This window comes from Streptopelia decaocto (genome assembly GCF_964273445.1).
Source record: "Streptopelia decaocto genome assembly, contig: HAP1_SCAFFOLD_89, whole genome shotgun sequence".
Lineage (NCBI taxonomy): Eukaryota > Metazoa > Chordata > Aves > Columbiformes > Columbidae > Streptopelia > Streptopelia decaocto.
The window spans coordinates 193,571-219,610 of NW_028117096.1; the positions used below are offsets into that span (position 1 = coordinate 193,571).

At 52.8% G+C, this 26,040-nt stretch overlaps 2 protein-coding genes and 1 pseudogene across 3 annotated transcripts in view; 2 read left to right on the top strand and 1 right to left on the bottom strand.

Moving 5' to 3' along the window:
* LOC309451913 (uncharacterized protein) overlaps window positions 1-26,040 on the top strand; it is a gene marked incomplete at its 3' end in the record, with an annotated part of 263,365 nt that overhangs the window by 50,626 nt on the left and 186,699 nt on the right. The gene's annotated exons all lie outside the window — the stretch shown is intronic.
* On the top strand, window positions 14,049-15,948 carry LOC309451905 (la-related protein 6-like; the record flags this gene model as incomplete). The annotated part of the gene is made up of 3 exons (XM_082076610.1): window positions 14,049-14,215; window positions 14,467-14,677; window positions 14,977-15,948. 3 exons carry the CDS (start codon window positions 14,049-14,051, stop codon window positions 15,946-15,948), a joined length of 1,350 nt encoding a protein of 449 aa, XP_081932736.1.
* Window positions 20,594-25,190, bottom strand: LOC309451906 (tRNA-dihydrouridine(47) synthase [NAD(P)(+)]-like; annotated as a pseudogene). The gene is made up of 13 exons: window positions 25,168-25,190; window positions 24,574-24,887; window positions 23,840-24,344; window positions 23,587-23,628; window positions 23,340-23,492; window positions 23,125-23,241; window positions 22,876-22,941; window positions 22,671-22,800; window positions 22,200-22,331; window positions 22,013-22,088; window positions 21,532-21,720; window positions 21,319-21,447; window positions 20,594-20,672 (listed from the first exon to the last, which is right to left on the bottom strand). The product of its transcript is annotated as a tRNA-dihydrouridine(47) synthase [NAD(P)(+)]-like (transcript).

Genomic DNA, 26,040 nt, shown 5'->3' on the forward strand with positions numbered 1-26,040 from the left:
ATGTCCCTGAAAGTGCCAAGGTCTTTGTCCCCTTGGCTATGGCTGATGTTCCTGCCAGCGAGGCCTAAGAGGAGACACATGGTTGTCATGGCCATGGCACCCCATTGCCTCCTTGCACCCCCCAGGGAGTGTCACACCATTGTCCTGCACTGGGCATCGCACTCCCCACAGCCCCAGGAAGAGCCCTGAGCCACCCGTGAGGGACAGGATCTCCCTTCCCAGGGGCAGGGGCTCAAGGCTTGGCCATTGTCCTTCATCAAACAAACCAAGGGCTTTCTCAGCATCAGAGCTGCTGCACTTTGCCTTTGCCTGATGCAATCACAGCCTCCAATTATCTGCTCTAACGAGTCCCTGGGGAGGCTTTGTCAGTAACAGCCCTCAGTGGGGCCCATTAATGCTTCAAGGTACTTTGGAGTTTGCTTCTGACTTGGACTTCTTGAGCAGATTCTTCAGTCTGTCCTTGGTATCTGAGGTTCATGGTCTCAGCACCAAATACGCCATGGGGCTCATTAAAACACAGAAAGCCCTAATGAGCAATGTTTCTTTCCCTAATTTTCTTCAAATCTTCCAGACTTGTAGAACTAACTGGAGAGGTTTCAATGGGACACTTGCTGATGAAGATTTCAAAGAAGATTTCATAAAAGAGAGTTTTTTCTTTCCAGGGTATTTTCTGTCATTTTCCAGTGTATAGAAGAAGTGACAGCAGCATTCTACACTGGACATTGATCCAGAGGGTCTCCTGAAGACATCTGGACAGGCAGAAGAACAGTCCCTTGAGGCTGGACACTGTATGGACAACCTGGCTCCTCACCCCCACCCCCAGTCTGCCGGTTCCCTCATTGGCCACCAGAGATGGCATCACTTTTCCTCCCATCAGACTTCTCCACTGAGCTCTGCAGGAGATGCTGCAGCTCCTGTGCACCAGCTCCACCTGCTCTCCTGTGCAAACACTGCACAGTTTAATAAACAGCAAAACACTTTCCTCAGCTGTGTGTGTAAGTGGATCTGATGAGGTCCAGCATCCACAAGGGACACCCACAAAGAACTGCTTTAGACAGAGAGATAGGAAAGGGTAGAAATAAACACAATTAACGTGTTGACTACCATGTTAATTAGAGCTCTGAAAAATGGGGCAAGTTTGTAACTCCCTGAAGCTCAAAGCAGAAACCAGACAGTTGAGAGGCCACTGAATGACCAAAGAGCAAGTGGAGGAGAAACCTGAGAGCACTGGGAAGGGCAAACGTCCAGACAGTGCTGGAAAGTTGTCCTGTGACAGGGACATTTAATCAGGAGACGTGGGAACTCCTGAATGACGAGGGAGATGAAATCATAGAGTGTTGGTAATAGAAGTACAGGGGAAGACCAGTATTTCTTCTCCTATCCTTAGTGCACTTCCAGACAGACATCAGTCATCAGCTGTCTCACCATAAACAGCCAGTGCCATTTTAGAGGCCCAGTGTACCTGAGGTGCTGGCCTGGGATTGGCATCTATCACACAGGACCTGGGGAGACCAGAGAACCTTGCAGTGCAGGTGGAGCCTGGGCAGGGGTTCCCGGGGCATCTACACTGGCACCAGTCTCTGCCTCATCTCCTGGACAGGCCTGGCCCCTGCTCTGCAGACAGCGGCTTCCTGGATGGAGTCCTCAGGCCTGGGTCAGAGCTCATCATTCTCCAGGCACAACTACTGAGCACAACGATGCTGTGCTGTGCTGTGCTGCTCTATTCTGTACACTCACAAGGGGTCCAATAAAGATATGACTGTTCGATTGAAATGCCAGAGAGGTTTTAGATCCAAAAACTATTTCAGGGACACATACACAAAGGATACAACTGGAAACAGAATTTTATTTTATGTTTTTATTTATATTTATATTTTTTAATTAAAATTACAAATTTTAATAGAAGAAGGAGAAAGAGGAGAGCTGGCTCCTGTTGCTGGGAGAAAGAACCTGAGAAAGCCAGGGCACGAGTGGTGCCTTGGAGGGCAAGAGCAGTGGGCATGAAATGAGCCAAAAGGGCCCAGAGGAGCTCTGACAGAAGGTCATGCTCAATGCTGCAGAGGAAGACAAAAAAACCCTGGGGACCAAGGCCAGTCTGCCTCGGGGGAAAATTCCTTCCTGACCCCAACACTGGCGATCGGCTGTTCCCTGAGCATTTGAGCAAGACCTGGCTCCTCGGCCCACAGGCTGGTCATGCCTCCCAGGAGAACACAGAATAACAGAATGATAGAATGATAGGATGATGATCTCTTCTTCTCTTCTTTCTCTTCTTCTCTCCTCTCCTCTCCTCTCCTCTTCTCTCTCTTCTCTTCTCTTCTTCTCTCCTCTCCTCTCCTCTCCTCTCCTCTTCTCTCTCTTCTCTTCTTCTCTTCTCTTCTCTTCTCTTCTCTTCTCTTCTCTTCTCTTCTCTTCTCTTCTCTTCTCTTCTCTTCTCTTCTCTTCTCTTCTCTTCTCTTCTCTTCTCTTCTCTTCTCTTCTCTTCTCTTCTCTCTCTTCTTCTCTTCTCTTTGTTCTCCTCTCCTCTCCTCTCCTCTCCTCTCCTCTCCTCTCCTCTCCTCTCCTCTCCTCTCCTCTCCTCTCCTCTCATCTTCTCTCTCTTCTCCTCTTTCTTCACCTCTTCCCTCTCCCTCTCTCTCTTCTCTCTCCCTCTTTTCCTTCCCCCTCCTTTCACTAGCAGTACATGCTGAGGAAATCCCTGACAAACACTTGGAACCTTGCCCAGCTTAGCCATTCACTCCATCACCTTGTGCCAAGGACGCATGTACCTTCTGCTGGCCGTGAGAGCACCGGGCCCCCTTCAAACCACTCTGCATTCCACTTCCTACAGCTGCTTACAGTCCATGAGGACGGTGAGCTCTGCACTGCTCCTCAAGAAGGCATTCCCTTGATTTTTCTACTGCTATCCAGCTGAAAAGGATGTTCATCCATCAGATGAACTTGGAACGTGGCCCTGCTGGGAGATAGCCTTGCAGCGGAGAAACTCCAGCTGCCTCATCCAGCTCTTCCTCCTTCAGCCCCTGTCAAGGGATTCTACCGCCTCCTCAAGGACTTCCTCTCAAATGTCTTCAGGCTGCCTCCAGGCCAGCTCTGGCAGCAGACATGGGACGCTGCTCCCTTTTATACTGCCCCGGATCATTGTGACATCAGCATTGCCCCGTGGTCGCATTGTGACATGGAGGTGACATGGGCCCCCAGTGTCCCACCCCACCCACTGCCCATCCACCCAGCACTCTTTGGAGGAAGGACTTTGGGGTGCTGCTGGCCCCGAGGCTGTCCTTGTGCCCAGGAGGCCCAGGCGGCTGTCCCTGCTCTTGGTGGTCACGCACTGGGCATGGCTGAAACCACCTGGGAATGGTGGTGGCATGAAATTACTGAGGAGGTTATTCAGATACAAAGGAACTTCTCTTTTCCTTTAAAGTTACTAAAAGAAACTGTGAAAAACAATCCTATAGTACATGATGGTAATGAATTGCTCTGCGAAAGTGCTGCCATGGGTGCAGGAACCTGCCAGCCTACGTCTATTCCATTAAAGAATCTCAACATTTTGGTGCCGGCTCCATGTGTCTGGCATGTGGCCTCTCTCACCTCCTAGATGTCCAGGTAGGAAAACAGGTAGGGGAGCAGGTCTCAGCTAAACCCCAGGGCACCTGCTATGGAAAGCATAGGTGTGAAAGCATAGGCATAGCCTCTGGGCTCAGGCACGAGGTTCTGTGGGGTGGCAAATGGCTGCCTAACAGCTCAGACATGGGAATTATCCCTAAATCAAGCACTCTGGGTAATGCAAGGTGGTGCCGTGTTGGAAAAGCTTCATTAACTGCCGAAGAGTAAAGACATGCCCACGGGCAGATCCTCTGCTGCAAAGGGTCTTCACATCCTTTGGTCTCACCGTGAACCTTTGCTCTCACGTTCTGGATTTAAGTGACTCTAATTAGACTTAGCTTAATTCTCCCTAGAAACAAAGTAATAACCTACCCAGTCTACTCATCAGCCAGTTCCACTGTCCTAAAAGTCCCCAGGCAGATGAATCTCCAAAACCAGAACATGGGCGGCTGCTCATCCTGTTTGTTATTTTTGTATCACATGCCATTTATTGAGTGTTATTGACAACAAGGACTTTTTTGCCCCCAGCAGTGGGAACAGAAGCAGCAGAACAGTGTGAACCTTACAAATCCTCCTACCAAATTGCTGCCAAACTGATTCCCAATTTACATCCTCACTTAGTGATGTCCCGAGTTGACTAATTCCTAACCAAAATTGAGATGGTGCGGTCAGTTTTTGCAATACTATCATGCATCGGGACATAACTTGTGATTTCCCTCCAGTTCGTGTGATTACAAAACTAAGCATCTCTGTTTTCCTTACAAATGTGTTGCTTCCATGCTCACCAAGAGAATTTGCAAGTGTATCACTTTAATCTTTTTAAGTGAGTGGGAAAATGAAAACCAACTGCATTTCTTATTTTTAACTTCAGGGTGATGATTTTTTAAGCTCCTCCTTTAGTGCATTCACTAATGACAGATATGTACTCACCTTGATGTGCTGATCAGGTGCTGGAAAAAATTTTCAGAAATAGAACAAAACTTGGGGTTACACCCTCTGCTGTGTCTGACTGCAAAGTTTCCTTTTTTTCCAATGAAAACTGCCCAGTGCTTGCACTAGATCTGACTTTTAATATACCTATTTTCCCCTCCCCAGGCAAAAGGAGGACATTAACCCACTTCCCTCTGAGCAGGCTGCTTTAGAGCTTCAACAACCCCTCAGCTGGTCTGTTTAGGAGACGCCCCAGCCACGATTCACCACCCTCTATGAGGAGGAGATTTGCACTTGCTGAGATAAGTGCCTCTCACAAGCAAGCAAATCACTTTCTCTAGGAACTTTCTATAGATCAAAACACTTGAGGTGAGTCCTGAGAACATAAGACACAAAGCAAGACAAAGCACCTGGGCTAATCCTGACGAGCAAGACTTGCTCTCCACTGAGTAGTCTGTCTTCGAGTAAAGAAAAACCCTACATAATATCAGCCTCATCCTAGACACTGGCAGACACTTTGCCAATCAAAAGCATGCTTCTGTAGATCCTTTCAGCATTTCTTCTTCCACCAGTAATGCAACTTCCGTCAGGTAACTTGCTTATGCAGACTATGCACAGGGTTGCCTGGGGCTTTCCATACTGAGCAAAAAGGACATTCCTATTTCCATTTCCAACAGCTGTACAGACTCATGACAATGATCAAAATGTTCACAAGTTAAATTGTCAGTTTTGAAATGTGAAAGACCTGCCTGGTTTAGATTTTTGTGGGGTTTTTGAGGGCGTATCGTATTTTCATAACACCCCCCCCCGCCTCAACTGACCCAGTTGTGGGTGGAAATGAATCTGTGAATCTGATCCTAGATGTAACACACTGGATCTCCAGAAAACAAGGAGACCTAAGTTAAGGTCAGTAAGGGAGAAGGGGAGGGGGAGGGTAATTCAAGTTGTAATGGCTAGGAGGAGGGCTAGTGTAGGGGTTATGAAAAAAGAATTGGTGAGGAGGTAGACGGGCAGATAGGCTCTTTAATGAGTAGTTTAACACCATCTGCCACTGGTTGGAGAAGTCCGAAAGGCCCTACAATGTTTGGGCCTTTTCGAGCTTGTATATAGCTTAGGACTTTCCGTTCTACTAGTGTTAAGAATGCTACGGCGATTAGGATTGGTACTGCATATGATAGTGATATGATAAGGTAGGCTATGATCATGGAGGATAGTGAGCTAGGGAGAGGACTTGAACCTCTGGGTAAAGGGCTTATTACCGAACTCTGCCACACTAGCGATCCTTTTCTAGGATTAGGTGTCGTGTGGGATCTCTTTGTAATTTAGTTGAGTTCATTACTTAGGGAGGGGGCTTGCGTTGAAGCACTGGCCTCACTTTTCTGGTCCTTTCGTACTAGGAAAAGTTCAACATAGATAGGAACCAACCTGGATTACTCCGGTCTGAACTCAGATCACGTAGGACTATTAATCGTTGAACAAACGAACCCTTAATAGCGGCTGCACCATTAGGATGTCCTGATCCAACATCAAGGTCGTAAACCTCCTCCTCGATATGGGCTCTTGGAGGAGATTGCGCTGTTATCCCTGGGGTAGCTTGGTCCATTGGTTACTAACAGTCTGGTTACTGTTAGTACGTTGAGGCGTTGCTCTTAGTTAAGAGGTGGTGGTCTTGTTTTTGGAGGGTTTGTTTTTCTCCAAGGTCGCCCCAACTGAAAAATGCGAGCCAGCATCTTGTTAGCAGTGAGCCTAGTGGGTTAAGTTTTGTTACGAGGTGGCTGCTGATTTTTAAGTTCCACAGGGTCTTCTCGTCTTATGTATTCATTCCTGCTTTTGCACAGGAAGACCAATTTCACTGATTATCTGTAAGAGACAGTTAAGACCTCGTTTAGCCATTCATACAAGCCTCGATTTATGGGACAATTGATTGCGCTACCTTCACACGGTTAGGATACCGCGGCCGTTGAACATAGAGTCACTGGGCAGGCATCACCTTCAATACTTGGTTCGGCTGAAGGCTATGTTTTTGGTAAACAGTCGGGCCTTGAGATTTGCCTAGTTCCTTTTACAGATTTTAATCTTTCTAGTAGGTGCTCCTGGGTCGGGGTAACAGAGAGTGAAATACGTAAATCTTGTTGTAGTAGAAGTATTAGTTATCTGTAAATAATGCGTGGATGTAAGTTTGCACTTGAGAGGGGGTCTACCCTAGTTACTCATTTTAGCATTAACTCTCCTATGGATATAGGTCAACCTGTTAGTGAGAAGGGAGTCATATGGGTTTAGGATTTTTGTAGAAATGGAGCTTTGATGCACTCTTTGTTGGTGGCTGCTTAAAGGCCCACAATTGTTATGTACAAGGTTGTTAATTATCCACTAGGGGAGGTGGTACACTTTTTTAAAGGAGCTGTACCCCCTTTAAATTACTCTTGATAATCTTCATTGGGGTGGCTGAGGGTTCCTGGAGGAGATATCAAGGTTGAACTTAGATTCATTTTACAGGTAACCAGCTATCACCCAGCTCGATTGGCTTTTCACCTCTACTAGCAAGTCATCCCACTCTTTTGCAACAGAGACGGGTTCGCTCAGGGATAGCTGCTTACAAGTAGCTCACTTAGGTTTCGGGGTGGCAAGCTTAAGTCCACTTTGCTTGGTTGTTCTGGCTAGATCATGATGCAAGAGGTACAAGGGTTTATCTTTGCTGTTTATTGCTTGGCTTGTTCACTGTTATTTCATCTTTCCCTTACGGTACGGATCTCTATAGCGCCTAATGACCTTTCTATCACCTATACTGAGTTGGAAGAATGTTTTAGTTTAAAGATTTAGTAGATTTTTTTATGCATGTCTGGTTGTGGGGGATTGGGCTAGAGTTGGCTTCAAGACGACCTGATGTGTGGCAGGCATCTTTCAGGTGTAAGCTTAATGCTTTCATATTATATCTATGTCTTGGTGTGCTAAGTGTACCTTCCGGTACACTCACCTTGTTACGACTTACCTCATCTTTAACAAGTGGGCGTATTATTTATTGATAGTTTAGAGCTGTGAGGAGGGTGACGGGCGGTATGTACGTGCCTCAGAGCCAGCTTAAAGGGGGCGTATGTTATCCCGCTTTACTGCTAAATCCACCTTCTAGGGGCTGTTTCATGCCCCCTTTCGTGAGATTTTCTAAGCTAGAAAATGTAGCCCATTTCTTCCACTTCATAGGCTATACCTTGACCTGTCTTGTTGGCGGGGTTAGGGCGATTGTGCTCACTGTGGCACTCTCAGAAGAGGTGAGCTGGCGACGGCGGTATGTAGGCTGTTTTTGGCAAGAAGTGGTCGGGTGTATCGTGGGTTATCGATTATAAAACAGGCTCCTCTAGGTGGGTTTGGGGCACCGCCAAGTCCTTAGAGTTTTAAGCGTTTGTGCTCGTAGTTCTCAGGCGGATGCTTTGGTTGTATAGAGCACCAAGATTTAGGGCCAGGCATAGTGCAGTATCTAATCCCAGTTTGTGCCCTGGCTTTCGTGGAGTTTAGTAAGTCATACGAATTAGGGCCATCTTTAGGGCGGTTTTAAGTGTATCTTAAGCTTATGACAGCTCAGCTACATTTTGACCTTAATTAATGTGATAAGCATGAGTCCACTCTTTACGCCACGAACGATTAGTTTGGGTCTCTTGTGTGACCGTGGTGGCTGGCACAAGATTTACCAACCCTGAGTTGCTATAACTAAGTCAAGTTTACACTTACTGCTTAATGTTAATTACTGCTGAGTACCCGTGGGGGTGTGGCTAAGCAAGGCGTCTTGGGCTGCTATGGGCGTGCCTGATGCCGGCTCCTTTTGCCTACGGTGTAGGAGTCAAGGGCATTTACACTGGGGCGCGGATACTTGCATGTATATGTCTAGCGAGAACTAATGGTAAGGTTAGGACTAAGTCTTTTGTCCCTGGGTGGGTGTGGGGCCGTCTTGGCATCTTCAGTGCCATGCTTTAATTGTAAGCTACAGGGACATTTTGTTTGTTTGTTTGTTTGTTTGTGTTTGTTGCTCACTGGTTGTCTGTGTAGCTTAAAATTGGCTAGTGCTTGGGGCGAAGCTTGATGTGTGTATGGATGATAGAAAGTGCGGCTTAAATTGGTTAGGGCTTGGGGCGAAGTTCATTTATTGGGATGGTAAAAAGTGCGGCTTAAAATTGGTTAGTATTGAATGCAAAGAAGGGTGGAAAAATAAACAAGAAAAGAATGAAAAAGTTGGATGAATTATTAATGGTTTATCAGAGGATTAGCATACACATGTATGAAATATGTTGATGAATTATTAATGTAACTCCAGTGCCAATAAGAGAAAGAAATTAACGAAATATACAACATGATAGGCTAATGTTTTGGGCTTTTAGTTGAAAATTAGCTACGTTGTTTAGAAAGTTAGAGGAAGTAAATGGGGTAGATGGATGAAAATTTATGTCCTGCGAGCATTCACTGAAGCGCAACATTGTAGGAACTTGTGGACACACCATAACCAGATGGTTAGGAGGGTGCATCACGTGGGGGAGGCTCTATAAGTCCTTAATCCATTACATCCAGCCGAGTTATGGAAGACGAAGTGCATCAGTGTCAAGGTGATATCGGTTGTCTTTAAGCCATAATGCCAATAGTGCCTGAGGTCGAGATTAGTTGATAATGCATAATTTAGGTGCAGGATATAAACCAATTCCCCCGCCGCACTTGAGGGGCCATCTGCAGGAGAGAGAGAGAAAAGAGAACCAAAGGCGCCAAGGTCGGGGAATGCCGCGATCACAGACTGAAATGGTGAGGAGTGGGAGGCACTGAGCCCAGCAGGCGAAAGGAGCTGGTTATAATGCAAAGAACAGACCTCACTGCGATTTTGTGTTATCTTTTAAAATCAATAATTTATATCCTCTTCCTTTTGTTGCCATTTCAGGATCTATAGGCATGGCTGAGATTTGCATGCCTTGGACTACCGAATGTATTAACCGAATAAAGCATGGGATCATACATGGCATGAACAGTAAACCTAGAAATGCACATAGTATCATGAACCCTATTTTCTTCTACCAGGCTCCCCCAAATAAGTTATCCCACCAGTGGCTAGGAAGTATAGAATTCCATTTCTGAACTGGTACGTGTGCAACTCGTTTTATCTCTTCTGCTATTTTCATTATGGCTTCCCCATTATCATCTATTTCCAAACAACACTCAGAAGTATTCCATTTCCCAAAACCCCCCCTCTTCAGCTAAAAGATAATCTAAGGCTACCCAATTTTGGTACACTGCGGCTCTGGTTTGAGACAATTGTCTCGCTATGAGATTCAGTGCCTCAGCTGTGCGGTTGCTTGTTATTTCAATCACTGCTTGCAACCGAATAATTCAGTTTAGCATATATATTGGGGTATGGTATCCCCAGCTTCCATCTTGGGCCCAGGTGGCTGGATCCATACTAGTAATCCTTCTGGGCTTACACTCTCTCCTCTCCAAGGCCACTGTTCTGCCATTTGACACCCCCCACATATCCAGCATAAGGTGACATTTAATTCCCAGGCTATCTTTTCCACAAGATCTATAAACAGGTTTTTCCCTACTGTTGGTAATTGGAATTCCTTGTCTTTTTGCCTTACTTCTTCATACCAATCACTGCTTTTCTGTACCAATTTCTGCTTCTCTTGCTCTCTTTTCAATTCCTGAGTGGCACTCTTAACTAACTCCTCCTTATCTTGATCTTGCACTTGCCCTCCATCTGAATAGTCCCACATACCAGCTTGTGTAAAACGGATATTCTGTTCTCCCCTGGGGCAGGAGACAGAGCCTACACCGAGTCCACCTTTCCCTGGGTTAGTTGCTACCCATAATTTCTGCCCTTGGATTTCATAGTTCTCCAATTTTGTTCTATCTTAACATCCAGAATTAGTATGAGTGTGATAATTTAGAACATAGTTTCACAGTTTCACAGTATGTTTGGGATTGGAAGGGACTTCAAAAGATCATCTAGTCCAATCCCCCTGCTGGAGCAGGAACGTCCAGGTGATGTCGCACAGGAACATGTCCGGGCGGGTTTTGAATGTCTGCAGCGAAGGAGACTCCACCACCCCCCTGGGCAGCCTGTTCCAGTGCTCTGTCACCCTCACTGAAAAGAAGTTTTTTCTCAAATTTAAGTGGAACCTCTTGTGTTCCAGCTTGATCCCATTACCCCTTGTCGGATCATTGCTTGCCACTGAGAAGAGCCTGGCTCCATCCTCATGGCACTCACCCTTTATATATTTATAAACATTAATAAGGTCCCCCCTCAGTCTCCTCTTCTCCAAACTAAAGAGACCCAGCTCCCTCAGCCTTTCTTCATAAGGGAGATGCTCCACTCCCTTAATCATCTTTGTTGCCCTACGCTGGACCCTCTCCAGCAGTTCCCTGTCCTTCTTGAACTGAGGGGCCCAGAACTGGACACAATATTCCAGATGTGGTCTCACCAGGGCGGAGTAGAGGGGAAGGAGGACCTCTCTCGATCTACTAACCACCCCCCTTCTAATACACCCCAGGATGCCATTGGCCTTCCTGGCCACAAGGGCACAGTGCTGGCTCATGGTCATCCTGTTGTCCACCAGGACCCCCAGGTCCCTTTCCCCTACACTGCTCTCTAATATGTAATCTCCCAACCTATACTGGAACCTGGGGTTGTTCCTGCCCAGGTGCAGGACTCTACGCTTCCCCTTGTTAAATTTCATCAGGTTATTCCCCGCCCAACTCTCCAGCCTGTCCAGGTCCCGCTGGATGGCAGCACAGCTTCCAGTGTCAGCCACTCCTCCCAGCTTAGTGTCATCAGCAAAGTTGCTGATAGTACACTCTATTCCCTCGTGTAAATCGTTAATGAATATATTGAATAATATTGGCCCCAGTACTGCCCCCTGAGGCACTCCACTAGATACTGGCCTCCAACTAGACTCCGCACCATTGACTACCACTCTCTGGCTTCTCTCCCTAAGCCAGTTTGCAACCCACCTCACTACTCTATTGTCCAGACCACACCTCCTCAACTTAGCTGTGAGGATGCTGTGGGAGACTGTGTCAAAGGCTTTACTGAAGTCAAGGTAGACCACATCCACCGCTCTACCATCATCCACCTACCTTGTTACATTCTCATAAAAGGCTATGAGGTTGGTCAAGCATGACTTACCCTTGGTAAAGCCATGCTGACTGCCCCTAATAACCCTCTTATCCTTGATATGCCTTGAGATGGCACCAAGGACAAGCTGTTCCATTACATTCCCAGGGACAGAGGTGAGGCTGACTGGTCTATAATTACCCGGGTCCTCCTTCTTGCCCTTTTTGAAGACTGCAGTGACATTTGCTTTCCTCCAGTCCTCCGGCACCTCTCCCGTTTCACAATACTTGGCAAAGATGATGGAGAGCGGTCCAGCAATGACTTCAGCCAGCTCCCTCAGCACCCACGGGTGCATCCTATCTGGACCCATGGATTTATGGATGTCCAGACTATTTAATTGCTCCCTAACCCAGTCCTCATCGACTAAAGCAAACTCCTCCATTGACCTGGCTTCATCCGGGGTCTCAGGGGTACAGGGCTCCCCAGGACAGCCTCCGGCAGAGTAGACAGAGACAAAGAAGGCATTCAGTAATTCTGCCTTCTCTGTATCTTTTGCCACCAGGGCACCCACCCCATTTCTCAGTGGGCCTACATTGCCTCTGGTATTAGTTTTATCTGCTATGTATTTGAAAACATTCTTTTTACTGTCCTTGACCCCTCTCGCCAGCTGTAATTCTAAGGAGGCCAATTTCATCCCCAAAGGGCTGTGGGGCATTGGAACAGGCTGCCCAGGGCAGTGCTGGAATCACCATCCCTGGAGGGCTGGGCAGACGGACATGAGGTTCTCAGGACATGGGGCAGTGCCAGGACTGGGTTATGGTTGGACTCGATGATCTTGAGTGTCTCTGCCAACCAATATGATTCTGTGATTCTGTTCTACAGTTCTCTTGTTGGCTGCTTGAGCTTTTTCACCCCCTGCTGTCATCAGGTCACACCAGGGTTGGACACAAGGAGCTGTGAAACCTGTGTTGCGGTGCTGGATGATTGTTGGTGGTGAGTACAGCGCTTGGGTCACCAGAGCTGTCCCTTCATCCTCCTTCAGCAGCACTCAAGCAGTTTGGAGGAAGCCAATCCTCAAGAACTTGCTGGGAAAGGCCAAGCCAGGAAAAAGGAAAGGTTGATTGCAGGAAAGTATGAAATATATATGCAGGGAGCACTAAGTCAGAAAAGGCTTCCCACGGATGCACGAGCAAGATGCCCTGGAGCTGTGCAGCACTGTGCGAGGAGGACAGCCCATCCAATGGACCAAATTCCCGGCTAAACCTGAATAGCAAGAAACATGTATCAAATGCTCAGGCCTGTTCAAGGATTGTTGTGGTCCCATTTCTTCTTTAGTCACTAAAAGGTGTCGGGCGGATGCTGCAGCACTGGGGGGAGATGCAGGGTCTGGTCTGATTGAAGCGGTTTTGGCCGGGGATCCGGTGCGTGCAGGGAGGTGCATTCACTGCAAAACGGCGGCTGGTTTTGGGGGTGAGACCAGAATCCATGGAGTGGGAGATGGGGCTGCAAGAAGCATCTTGTAATATTGCTTCCAGACTGATTGTGGAGGATGGGAGCAGGACACAGGGACGTGACCAGCGACGGGTCCTTCCTGCTGGTAGACCTCAGGAGGGGGAAGGTGTAGCCTCAGCCTCTCCCTCTGCACCCTTTTTCGTTCTCCCTCTGCATTGTGCCCAGTCGTGCAGGGGTGGCTGGACCAGCCTGAGCCTCTTCCTTCAGATGCCAAGTCTCAGGGCCCAAACAAGGGGGTTATTTCCCCCTGGGGGGCTCAGCAGCACCTCCTGACCCTGAGCAAGAGGTGGTGGGTGAACCATCCCTGGAGACATCCCAGGCCAGGCTGGACGGGGCTCTGAGCAACCTGAGCTGGTGAAGACGTCCCTGCTCATGGCAGGGGTGGCACTGGGTAGCTGGGAAAGTCTCAACCCAAATCATTCTATGATTTTCACTTCACAGCAGCAGTTCACTGTCGTGCCGGGTGCCGATAGCTCTGTCTCTGCCCCTCCACCTGCTCTGGGTCACCGCAGGCCGGCCCGGCTGCTCCCAGGCTCAGCTGGGGCTGTTTAAGCCCTGACAGGTCTCACCTGGAGCCTGGTGGGTCCATAAGCACCCACTGGGCTCTTTGTGGGCAGCTCCCCTTATAAACCAGCAGCCTGCTTGTGCTGAGGGCTTTTTCTTTCTTTCTTTTTTCCCCTCCTTTCTTTTTCACTTTGTCTTTCAGGAACCTCACCTTGGAGGTGGGGAGGGTTGGGCTTTGCTGCCTGTGGGTCTCTAGGATGTAGTATCAGGATTTTCTACCTTTCCCAGCACTGCCAAGCAGGTAAGGACACAGCAATGAGCTGCTTCTGCTCCCCCATGGCTGGGCTGGGCTCGGGGGCTCTGCAGTCAGGAGGTGTCCCAGCCCTGTCCTCCTCCTGTTTGCCATCCCAGATGAAGGACGATGTCTTCACATAGCTCTGGAGTGGCCCTGGGGCTTGGTTCCCAGCCCAGCTGCAGCAACTCTCTGATAGCGCAAAGAAACTCTGTCCTGGCGCTGAACGTCCATGCGTCCCGGAGCCGCTCGCTCACCCTGCTCAGCCGCGAGGGATTCGGCAAGGGCTTCAGTGGGTACGTGGCTGTTGGGATGTGCACAGGGTCTCACCTCGTGTTTGTCCCCAAGGGAACATGTCTCCTCTCTGGGATGGGTTTAGATTCACGGTCTCAGCACCGGGAGCCTCGCAGGGTGCGGGCTGCTGTTCCCCTGTGTTCAGGGCAGAGCTGGTGTCCCTGCTGTCCCTACTGCCCTTGTGGCTGAGACTGGGCAGTGCTGACATCCCAAAGGCCACCAGCTCACGCCTGTGTCCCCGCTGCTCTGCCAGGAGCTTCTGCAATGTGAGCGATGTGTTGGGGGCTGATCTGTTGGACCGCAGCTGCTCCATCCCCGACCCACAGCTGGTCCGGAGGATCGTGTCCCAGGTGGAGTTCTACCTTTCCGATGAGAACCTGGCCAAGGACGCTTTCCTGCTGAAACACGTCCAGAAGAACAAGATGGGCTTTGTCAGCATCAAACTGCTGACGTCCTTCAAGAAGGTAGGTGGCCCCTGGTGCCGGCCAGCGGGGCTGGGAAGCGGCCTTCATGTGGAGGGTGTCCGTGTGTCTGGGTGTCCTCTGGCTGCTTCTGCTGGGGTGTATGGGGAGGTACAAGTTGCCATTCCCAGAGCCCATTGGGAATGTTCTCCTGCAAACCCCAAAGATGCTCATGTGGCATGGGGACATTGCTTTGCTGTGGTTTCAGGCTGATGGGGTCGCAGCCTGCCCAGACAGCAGGCTTAGGGTGGTCCCTGCCTGAGACGCTCATGGGGACGTGGTGACCCCCGTCTCTTCCACAGGTGAAATACCTGACGCGCGACTGGCGGCTCACACTCTACGCCCTGCGGTTCTCGGAGCTGCTGGAAGTGAATGAGGAGGGCACCAAAGTGAGGCGGCGTGTCCCCATCCCCAAGTCCCTGCTCAGCATCCCCCCCAGCAAACTGCTGCTGGCCTGGGAGCTGCTGCCCCGCGAGCAGGACGTACTGTTGCCGCTGCAGAAGAACTTCCTGGAGACCATCACGAGGATGTTCAGCCCCTTGGGCGCCATCGCCTCCATCCGCATCCTGCGCCCGGGCCGCAAGCTGCCCTCGGATGTGCGCAAATACGCGTCGCGCTTCCCCGAGCTGCTGAGCCGCTGCTGCGTGCTGGTGGAGTACGAGAGCCCGGAGAGCGCCCGCAGAGCCCTGGAGGAGCTCGGCCACCCGGGCGGCCAGAGCATCAGGGTGGTCCCGCTCAGTGGGAAGGGCTCCAAGAAGAAACCGGAGGCGGTGGAGGAGCTGGTGGATCAGCTGGGTTGGAAAGCGCAGGCGAGAGCCGTGACATTCCCCTACGGCCTCGGTGGCTCCCTGCTCGGCAGCGCTCGGGAGCTGAAAGGTGCCTTAGCGTTGCCATCACTGCTCCTGAACAAGGAGCCCTCGGAACCCACCTGGCCCAGCAGTGACTTCAATCCCAGCGACTGGAGCGACACCTTCACCGGATCGCTCCTCTGCAGCGACCTCTTCCCTCCCTTCGACGCCAACGTGGGCAGCGGCAGCTGCTCCAGCCCCGAGAGCCCCCACGGTGCCTGGGGCAGCGGGGCGCCCGCCTGGGCCCCCTGGGCCGGCAGCTCCTCTCGGGATCCCAAACCCCGCCCTGGGATCCCCCCAGAAACAACCGGGGTGTCCGAGCTCCTTGGGCTCTGCGACGGGGTCCTGCGCCTGCCCCATGGCCACAATGGCACAGGCGGCTTCTCCAGCAGCATTGGGAGGGGAGAGCTCGTCCTGCAGCGCTGAGGCTTCTCTACATTTGGGTTTGGGGATTCTTTTTTTTTCTCCTTTTCTCTGTGCCCCCCCAGAGCTGTGGTGGGTGCTGCAGCTGCTCCAGGGACCCGAGTTTTGGGCCAGGATGAAGCTCGGGGTGCTGAGCGGCAGCGGGGGCTGCACCGGCACCAGCATCTGGGATGGGGACTCTGCACCTGCTGCCGGCCGGACCCGCGGAGCTGGGGTTGCCAGGTGCTCCATGGCCCCCAGGTTGTGGAGCTGGGGTGGGAAATGAGCAATAAAGGGAGATGAGATTTCCAGGCAATTTCTGGCCAGTGTAGTGATAGTTTGGTTGGTTGCAGGACCAGGGAGTGGAAAAACAGCTGCCCAAGGTGCAGCCAGACAAGGGCAGGAGGGTCCCTGCCCTGCAGTGCCTCCCTCGCCATTCTGGGGCTGATTTGGGGTTATTTTGCTGCAGCAGGGAAGCAAAGCTGGGTCTGTGGTTCCCAGTGCCCCTTCACCCCACCCCACACAGGCATAGAGCAGATCCAGAAAAACAGCATTTAATTGAAAGCGAAAAAGAAAAAAGGTCCCATGAAAGCCACGCCAGCCCCCCTCCCCCCTAATGCAGCATCCCGCCCTCCCAAACCCCTCCAGACCCGCCCCCAATGTAGCATCGTATCCTCCCTAACCCCTCCAGACCCCCCCCAATGTAGCATCGTATCCTCCCTAACCCCTCCAGACCCCCCCAATGTAGCATCGTATCCTCCCTAACCCCTCCAGACCCCCCCAATGTAGCATCGTATCCTCCCTAACCCCTCCAGACCCCCCCCCATTTGTAGCATCGTATCCTCCCTAACCCCTCCAGACCCCCCCAATGTAGCATTGTAACCTCCCTAACCCCTCCAGACCCCCCCCCATTTGTAGCATCGTATCCTCCCTAACCCCTCCAGACCCCCCAATGTAGCATCGTATCCTCCCTAACCCCTCCAGACCCCCCCAATGTAGCATCGTATCCTCCCTAACCCCTCCAGACCCCCCCAATGTAGCATCGTATCCTCCCTAACCCCTCCAGACCCCCCCAATGTAGCATCATATCCTCCCTAACCCCTCCAGACCCCCCAATGAGGCATCGTATCCTCCCTAACCCCTCCAGACTCCCCCCAATGTAGCATCTTATGCTCCCTAACCCCTCCAGACTCCCCCCAATGTAGCATCGTATCCTCCCTAACCCCTCCAGACCCCCCAATGTAGCATCGTATCCTCCCTAACCCCTCCAGACCCCCCAATGTAGCATCGTATCCTCCCTAACCCCTCCACCCGCCTCCCTAATGCAGTATCCTGTCCTCCCTAACCCCTCCACCACCCCCCCCCCCCCACCCCGAACCCCATCCCCTGCTCATGTTCTAATCCCCCCCTCCCACGCCCGTCCCACGCTTGCTGGGGGGCTCAGATTCGGGGCTTTGTCCCTGTTTGTGGCCCCGTTTGCAGCCCCGCTGCTCTGCTGGGGCAGCCTGGGACTGCGGCTGCTCCACGTCTGCCCTGCGCTTGGTGGGGGGCTCAGACTCAGGGCTGTGCCCCCGTTTTTGGCTCCGCTCGCGGCCCCGCTGCTCTGCCGGGGCAGCCTGTGGCAGCTCCACTGTTGTGCTGCGCTTGCTGGGCGGCTCGGGGCTCTGCCCCCGCTCGGGGCTCCTTTTGCGCCCCAGCTGCTCGTTGGTCGTTGGCAGGTGCTGGGGCAGCGCCAGTGAGCTGGAGTCCCGCTGGGGCACGGTGGCCATGGTGACACCGGGCTCATCGCGCCTCGGGACATTCTGCTTCAGGGCATCTTTTTGAAGGCTCTTCTTGGGGTCCCCAGTGGCTTTGTTGCTGGGGGCAGCCGAGCAGCTGGGGTGGACATGGCCGCCCGGGGTTGTCCCCGCAGCGGTGGCCTTGTCGGAGATGCTGAGTTGTGCAAATTGCATCTCCAGGTTTCGGATGGCAATTGGCAGCACCGGAGTGACTGCGGCCACCGCTGTGCCCTGGTGGTTGTACCATTGTATGCGGAAGACACGCAGGTCGAAGCAGCACCCACATGGTGCCCTCAGCAGCCCTGTGAGGGGGAGAGGGAGTTGTCACGGGCTGGGGGGACCCTCCATGGGCTGGTCCCCATCACCAATGTCCCCTGGGTCTGCTGGTGGCCGGGACATCCCCATGGGGTGAGCAGCTGTGCAGGGAACGGGGCTGCAAAGCGGGAGGAGACTCGGTTCTGGGAGGGGAAATGGGAGAGATGGCCCTGGGTACTGGGGAAATGCTCAGAAAACAGGATTTTCTGGGCACATATGACCCAGGGCAGGGGTGGTGGGTGCTGGGAGTGCCCGGGGTCGGGGATGGCGAAGTGACTGAAGGTGCCGGGGTGTCCGAGCAGACGGGGAGCCAGGGGTGCCGTACCTGCTGGTGGGGCCTGGCGGGGCGCCCGGGCTGCAGGGCTGGGCTGCTGCTGCATGGTTGGTGGGTGCAGCGGGGCTGAGCCTGCAAGAGAGACAGGAGCCATGGCCGGCGCTCATCTCCGCTCTTGCCCCCATGAGCGTCCTGGGCTGCAGGGGTCGGGGTGGGTTCCTACCTGCAGGAAAGAAGTTTTGGGGGAGCACAAACGGCTGTAGTAGCTGCAGGACCAGGGGAACGCGGGAGCTGTTCGCTCGGAGCACCGTGGTCGCTCTGACCATTAGTAACTAAGGACTCTTTGGGGTGTCCCAGGAAGGAATGTTGGGGCTCCCCGTGTTCCGCCCCAGCCCAAGAGCCTCCCCAGCTCCTCCTGGGCAGGGAAAGGGTTCAGGGGGTTCGGTGGGTGGTGGGTACAAATGCTTTTTGCTTCAAATATTATTTTCCTGGGGGAAAAGGAACAAGTCGATGCAGCCGAGCTGTGTGTGGGGACCAAGCTGCACCTTGTGCCACACAGTGAACACGTTTGTGACCATTGCCTGCGTTTCTGTGCGCTGCAGTGATAGTGAACACGTTTGTGACCATTGCCTGTGTTTCTGTGCGCTGCAGTGATAGTGAACACGTTTGTGACCATTGCCTGTGTTTCTGTGCGCTGCAGTGATAGTGAACACGTTTGTGACCATTGCCTGCGTTTCTGTGCGCTGCAGTGATAGTGAACACGTTTGTGACCATTGCCTGCGTTTCTGTGCAGTGATAGTGAACACGTTTGTGACCATTGCCTGTGTTTCTGTGCGCTGCAGTGATAGTGAACACGTTTGTGACCATTGCCTGTGTTTCTGTGCGCTGCAGTGATAGTGAACACGTTTGTGACCATTGCCTGCGTTTCTGTGCGCTGGAGTGATAGTGAACACGTTTGTGACCATTGCCTGTGTTTCTGTGCGCTGCAGTGATAGTGAACACGTTTGTGACCATTGCCTGCGTTTCTGTGCGCTGCAGTGATAGTGAACACGTTTGTGACCATTGCCTGTGTTTCTGTGCGCTGCAGTGATAGTGAACACGTTTGTGACCATTGCCTGTGTTTCTGTGCGCTGCAGTGATAGTGAACACGTTTGTGACCATTGCCTGCGTTTCTGTGCGCTGCAGTGATAGTGAACACGTTTGTGACCATTGCCTGTGTTTCTGTGCGCTGGAGTAATAGTGAACACGTTTGTGACCATTGCCTGTGCTTCTGTGCGCTGGAGTGATAGTGAACACGTTTGTGACCATTGCCTGTGTTTCTGTGCGCTGCAGTGATAGTGAACACGTTTGTGACCATTGCCTGTGTTTCTGTGCGCTGCAGTGATAGTGAACACGTTTGTGACCATTGCCTGCGTTTCTGTGCGCTGCAGTGATAGTGAACACGTTTGTGACCATTGCCTGCGTTTCTGTGCAGTGATAGTGAACACGTTTGTGACCATTGCCTGCGTTTCTGTGCGCTGCAGTGATAGTGAACACGTTTGTGACCATTGCCTGTGTTTCTGTGCGCTGCAGTGATAGTGAACACGTTTGTGACCATTGCCTGTGTTTCTGTGCACTGCAGTGATAGTGAACACGTTTGTGACCATTGCCTGCGTTTCTGTGCGCTGCAGTGATAGTGAACACGTTTGTGACCATTGCCTGTGTTTCTGTGCGCTGGAGTGATGCAGAGACAGGAAAAAGGGACGCGAGGGGGTGTCACACAGCACGTGTTGCCCAGACCTCACTCCAGCAGTCCCCTGACCAGGAAACCCGAGCAGCCCTGGATCCCCCTCGGAGGGGCTGAGCTTTCGTGACACTTGGGAGGAGACGGAACCCACCACTGTGTGCTCCCCAAAAAAAGGGCTGGATGCTGCACATCTGCCCAGGTGCTGGGACTATTTGTGCTCTGCAGGACCCCGGGGATCGGGTCAGTACATCGTACATGGACCATTTGGCACCACCAAGGACATCCTGGGAGGAACAAGAGGGCTTTTGCTCCCACTATGTGAGCCAGGACAAGCGAGCAGGAGGCCAGAGCTCTGCGGTGGCCCATATGCTGTTAATTAATCGCACTGTTCTCTATTAGCGAGGCACCGCTGGCTGCAAGGCTGGCTGAGCCCATCTGCTGTGGGACTCGTGGCGAGGACTCTCGTTGGGGGCGTGAAGACAACTGGGCTTCTAAAGACATCAACCTTTATTTCATTTTGGAGCCAACCCGCCCCTCGACGCCTCCGCTCGACTCACAGCCGCGGGAAAGGGCTCCTCAGCCCTGTCTGTAGGAATTGGCCTTGTGTTTGGGCAGGAAGGTGAAACTGGTATGTACAGGGCCCAGAAGCATCTCGCTGGAAGAAAGAGAAGAATAAAACAAAAAAATAAGGAGAGGTTTGTGTTCAGTGCACCATACACAGTTGTTTTATGGCCCCGTGGCTCTATAGCGATGGTGACTACACTCAGGTGTCTCAAATCAAGACTTTAATCTCCCTAGAAATGAAGGCTGCTGCACAAAAGCACCCACAGTGCTGAGCTCCAGCTCCAAACCACAGCCCCGGAGGGACGAGCCCACCAGGTAAGGGCAACGTCCTTCTCACCGGGGAGTCCCCAGGGTCGGTGCCGGGTTTGGTGACCTGAATGCGGCGTCACCGCTGGCCGGGACGTGCCAAAACCCAACACGAGCCTCCGAAAAGCTGCTCCCAACCTCTCGCTGTGCGTGTGCGGAGCCGGAACCCTGCTCGTGCCAAACTGCATTAAGGTCAGGTCCCAAAATGATGTAAGTCAGCGCTAGCACGATCACATTTGGCCTCACTTAAGACTTGAACTATTTCACACTTTGGAACACGCTGTATTTTCAGTGCACAGTAATTTTCTTTAGAGTTGAGGTGGTTTAACATATTTCCTGGATGCTGGTTCAACTAAAACTTTCCATAAGGTGACTTTGTGCTCTGCCTTGTCCCTTCCCACCCATTTTACTGAAATTCAACGCTTTCTTACCTTATTTTAATCCAATCATCCACGTTCTGGCTTGCCATCAGTGTCTCCAGATAGTCTCTCCCCATGTAGTAAGGCGGTCGCTCGTTAATTTCCTGAGGTAGGTGTTCTAATAAGCCCACTGGGATGTACCTGCAGTGAAACGCAGCAGCGGTGGGTGCGGTGGGTGGACAACGCGGGTTCGCTGTGCTGAGCGACCCCGGCCGGCAGAGTTACCTGCAGAGGAACGAGAGCCATTCCAGCAGGAACTTCCTCGTCTTCTCCACCCCCTGCGTGTCCGAGCCCCAATGCTCGAGGCCGTAGCTGGTGAAGTCCTTGAGGAACCCAAATCTCTCACTGGAAGAGATATCCCAGTGGCGCTGCTCCTTAATTTCAGTGAAAAGCCACGGTTTGATGAGCACCCCTCTGCAGCAAAGAAGTGCATTGTTATTCCCCTCACTGATGCTTCTGAACATGCCAACTAATCTAAGAGGCTTTCCAGCACTCATCTGCCCGCCAGTGCCGCTTGAATTTTTATCTCAATTTCAACAGGAACCTGCTGGACGTTCCCACAGATGCAAAGTGATTTTACCAACTTTCAAAGAGTAGTTTCGCCAAGAAGAAACTTCTGGTGTTTCGGGTCTGTTCAGGTATTTAATTCCTTTTTTACTCTTGCACCGATGGAGCTCAGAAGCGAGGGGGGAACACAAGCACTTGCCTTGCGATCATGATTCCCAAAACGCCCATCTGCAGGGCTCGATTAGCATCTTCATAAGACAAAATATCACCGTTTCCTGTCCAGAAGAGAGAAGCCAGAGGTCAGAGCGATACAGAGGGCAAGTCAAGCTGAGCGAATCCAGGCATGGGAGAAAATTCACAAATGACACGGGGTCCAAGAGCCAGACTGGCCAAAGAGGCCCCGCAGCTCATGTTCTGAGCCCCCCAGGGATGTTGCTGACACTCCACCTCCCTCAGGCTAATCCTCTTGAATTCAACACGCAGCACTTCTACTCCGGCCGTGGAGCTGGCGAAGAAACCTGCAGTGAGACCCAAAAAACGCCCAGAGGAGGCAGAGCAGACTGGGAATAACGGGCTTCAGCAAAGGAAATGACACGGGCAGGGGTCAAGGATCCCTCTGAAATGAGGTTTATTGGGCTGAAAGCTCCCTCCCAGAGCACCGCAGGGACCATCTCCCTTTGTCATGCACGCAAAGCTCAGAAACACCCACGAAGACGCTCCCCGCACCTGAATTTTTCACTGTCATGAGCAGAAAACACTAAAAGCTCGTATGCAGCTTGGCAAAGGTGTTTAAAAGAGCCGCTGGGCTGCGGGGAGTGGTAAAGTCACCCCCGTGTTGCGCAGAGTTCCCCAGACACCGGCCAATGATCCCTGTACCGTGACCATGGAGGCTCCCCACTCGCGGATCTTGGGAGTTATTTTGTGAGCAATGTTCATCTTCTCTTGCACCCCCGTCCGTATCTCCACAGTCAGCGGGACGTCCAGCACCTGCAGAAATGGAGGGTGAGGCAGGAGTCGGCTCCATCAGCTCATCCCCCGCTGCCGGCAGATGCGCCGACTCACCGAGTTCATCCCTCGGACGATCTGTTCAAACCTGTTGGTCCGAGTCATCAGGGTGCAGCCTCCTCCCTGGGGGACAAAAAGCGGGAGAGTCAAGATTTTCTGCCTCCTCGCATAGTGAAGATGCTGCTTGGAGCTGCTCCACAGCAGCTTTCTGCTCAGGGGATGCAGCTGAGACTTGGAGCATCTCAAGACTTTTGGAGCATCTCAAGACTTGGAGCAACAGGACTCACAAAGCGTGCTAGAGAACATCTTACCTTCTTGTAGGTCAATGGGACACCCCACGTTGATGTCTACAAAGTCTACTTCAATTGTCTGATTCAGGAGCTCTGCACATTTGGTCATTGTGTCTGGAAACGCCCCTTCCAGCTACCAAAGAGGGGACAGGTTGCCTGAGTTCAAGAAGCAGCTTTTCTCTTCAGAAGCGAGTTACCATTTTTTTAGGTTATCAAGGTGACAGCACTCACCTGCACCCCAAAAATATCTTCGGTGTGATGGCGTTTGAGGAGAGCCCACTCGGAGGACTGGCCCTGGAGCAGGTTGGTGCACACAGCCATCTCTCCGCAGGTGACGTCCACCCCGAAGCGCTTGCAGATCCTTCAGAAAGGGAGGTTACCACACTGGGAGAGACAGCAGAGACGTGGTTCTTCAGATCTGCCCTGCTCCACATGTGGAACAGCAACATTTGACAAAAGGAGAGAATGATCTACTCACCGTGGTGAGTGGAGCCAAGTAGAGCTTGCCTTGGATTTCCAGCTGGGAAACAAGAGGGATGGAGGAAGATATTCCAGTCAGCAATTTTATCACTTGCCGTGAGTATAACTCAGTGGGAAAACCAGAAGATCACCGGTTTTGTTCAGGAACCTCAGATATTCCCTGAGAACGTATTGTTTGGATGAAAGAACCAGAAACTGAACCGCTCCAGTTGTTTTCACTGCTCGGCTTGGAGAAAACTCAAAGCAGTTACAGACCGAGGGATGCGAGACTGGCTAATGGGTGCAAGGACAGGGATCTTCTCCCTGCTCTGGTCGCACAGGACATTCGGGGCTGTCTCCCAGGCCCTCCTGGGCTGTTGTGCAGTTGGGCACCTCTTGCTCCTCTGCAGAGCACCTGGTGGCTTTGTCGCCCTTCCCACTGTCGCCGTGAGGCTTGGCCAGACCGCGGAGATACTCATGGGCCTTCTTGCAGTTAAACTTCTTCTTGTGCAGCTGGTGCTGGAGGTCCTTGGAGAGGTTGTTCCTCACCAGCGTCTTCCCTTCCCACTGCTTGCCCAGGTCCGCCTTGACGATGTTCTGGTAGCCGGCGCCGAGGTGGGACTGGGCAAAGTGGCAGGTGACACCGTAAACGCACTTGCCGAAGGTTTGGAAGAGCATGCAGCTGCGGCCCAGGCCGCCCGGCTTCACGGCCACGTACTCGCCGACATCGTGGAGGAAGCGGCACCGCGCGCTGAAGTAGCACTTCTCTGCACAGCCCTTAAAATGATAAAGACCAGGGTGAGACCTCTGCCCTCTGCTTCCCCACCCAGGCATGCCAGGGTTGGAGATACAGGAGCCATAGAGACAAAGGACATTAATGAACTGGGTGAAGAACCCAGTTTTGGGACAACACCACTATCCTCCAGCACAGGTGAGGTAAGCCTGGGTCTGCCCTGGCCCAGAACTGCTCTGAGCACCCACCGCGCCCCAGAGCCCCGTGTCCCGCCTGCGTGACCGACGGGCACAGCCTGTTCTGCTCGTAGTGGGTGGGTTTCGTGCACGGCCGGCTCTTGTTCTGCCCCCGCGCCCGCTTCCGCTCCGCCGGCTCCTTCTCCGCTGCTCCATCCTCCTCTCAGCTCTCCCGTCCTGCCCCGGCTCCTCCGGCCTCACCCGTTTGGCGGGGCCTCGCTCTGGGGGCTGCCGCCATCCTCACCCTCCTTCTTCTCCTCGACCTCCTCCCCATCCTCCCCACCCCCCCGGCCGCTGGGCTCGCCCCGGGCCCGCAGGAACGCGTGGAACTGCTCCTTGGAGGTGAGGAACCTGCGGGGACACGGCACCGGCTGAGCGGGGTGACCGGGACACGGGGCTGCTGGGGGTGGCGGGGAGGGCACCGGCCGGGGGGTTATGGAGGGACCGGGCACCAGCCAGGAGGTATACGGAGGGACCGGGCACGGAGTGGGGGGGCTATGGAGGGGGCGGGCACGTCCCGGGTTGGGGTTGTGGCAGGGACTGGCACGTACCATGGGGGATCGCGGGGCTGGGCACGTCCCGGGGTTATGGATGGACCGGGCAGGGCTGGGCAGCCCCGCTCCGCACTCGCCGGGCACTCACCGCTGCCGCCATGCTGCCGCTCGCGGTGATGACGAAAGGGGCGGGGCGGGGCCACGTGACGGGGAGTGTATAAAAGGCCCGGCCGAGGCCCAGCAGCCTCACAGCGGCGGGCGGGGCGGGCCGGCAGCGGGGCCCTGGTGGTGCCGCTCGGGCTGCCCCCAGCACGTGGCCGGGCTCCGTGCGGAGCCTTGAGCCCTCGGCCTCGCTCCGGAGCGGACACAGGGCTGGTCATGGCGTGAGGGACAGGAAAATACGCCTGTGGCCTTTTGTTTCATGACTTCTGAGGGGTTCCCTGATTCTGGCGAGGGGGTCTGGCTGCTCTGCATCTCCAGAGCTCCCGGCTGGGGAAGATGGAGCTCTCTGCAGAGATACAAGGCTCTTGCTCTAGGTTTTTTGGATGCTTGAGGTTGTTTTGATTTTTAAGCAGTAAATACAGCGCCTAGTTTCTAGGTGTTCAGCTGGTGTGTGCCAGCTCCCATTTCACAGAGCCATAAATCTGCCTTGGAGCCATCCCATGGGCAGAATTCTGTTGTGGCTGCTCCAGCAACAGGACTTTCCATGTTGCCCTTTGGAAACATTTGCAAGCCTAACCCAGCTGAGGTGTAGGAGGGCTTTGTCTGTTTGCTGGGCCATAGGAAGAGCTGGTTTGTGCTCTGGGCCCGGGCCCGGCTTTCCTCCCGCCAGGGCCGGGCTGCAGGAGGGCCGGAGGAGCTGTGAGATGGGGCCATCGTGTCCCCGGGGTTTGGGGTTGTCCTTGGACATGGGCTGTGGGCAGCACAAAACTCCAGATCTGAGGGGCTGCCGCACATGCCTGTTGGTTGTGTTAATGAGGTTGATGAGCAGCAAGCAAGGGCTGGAGCTT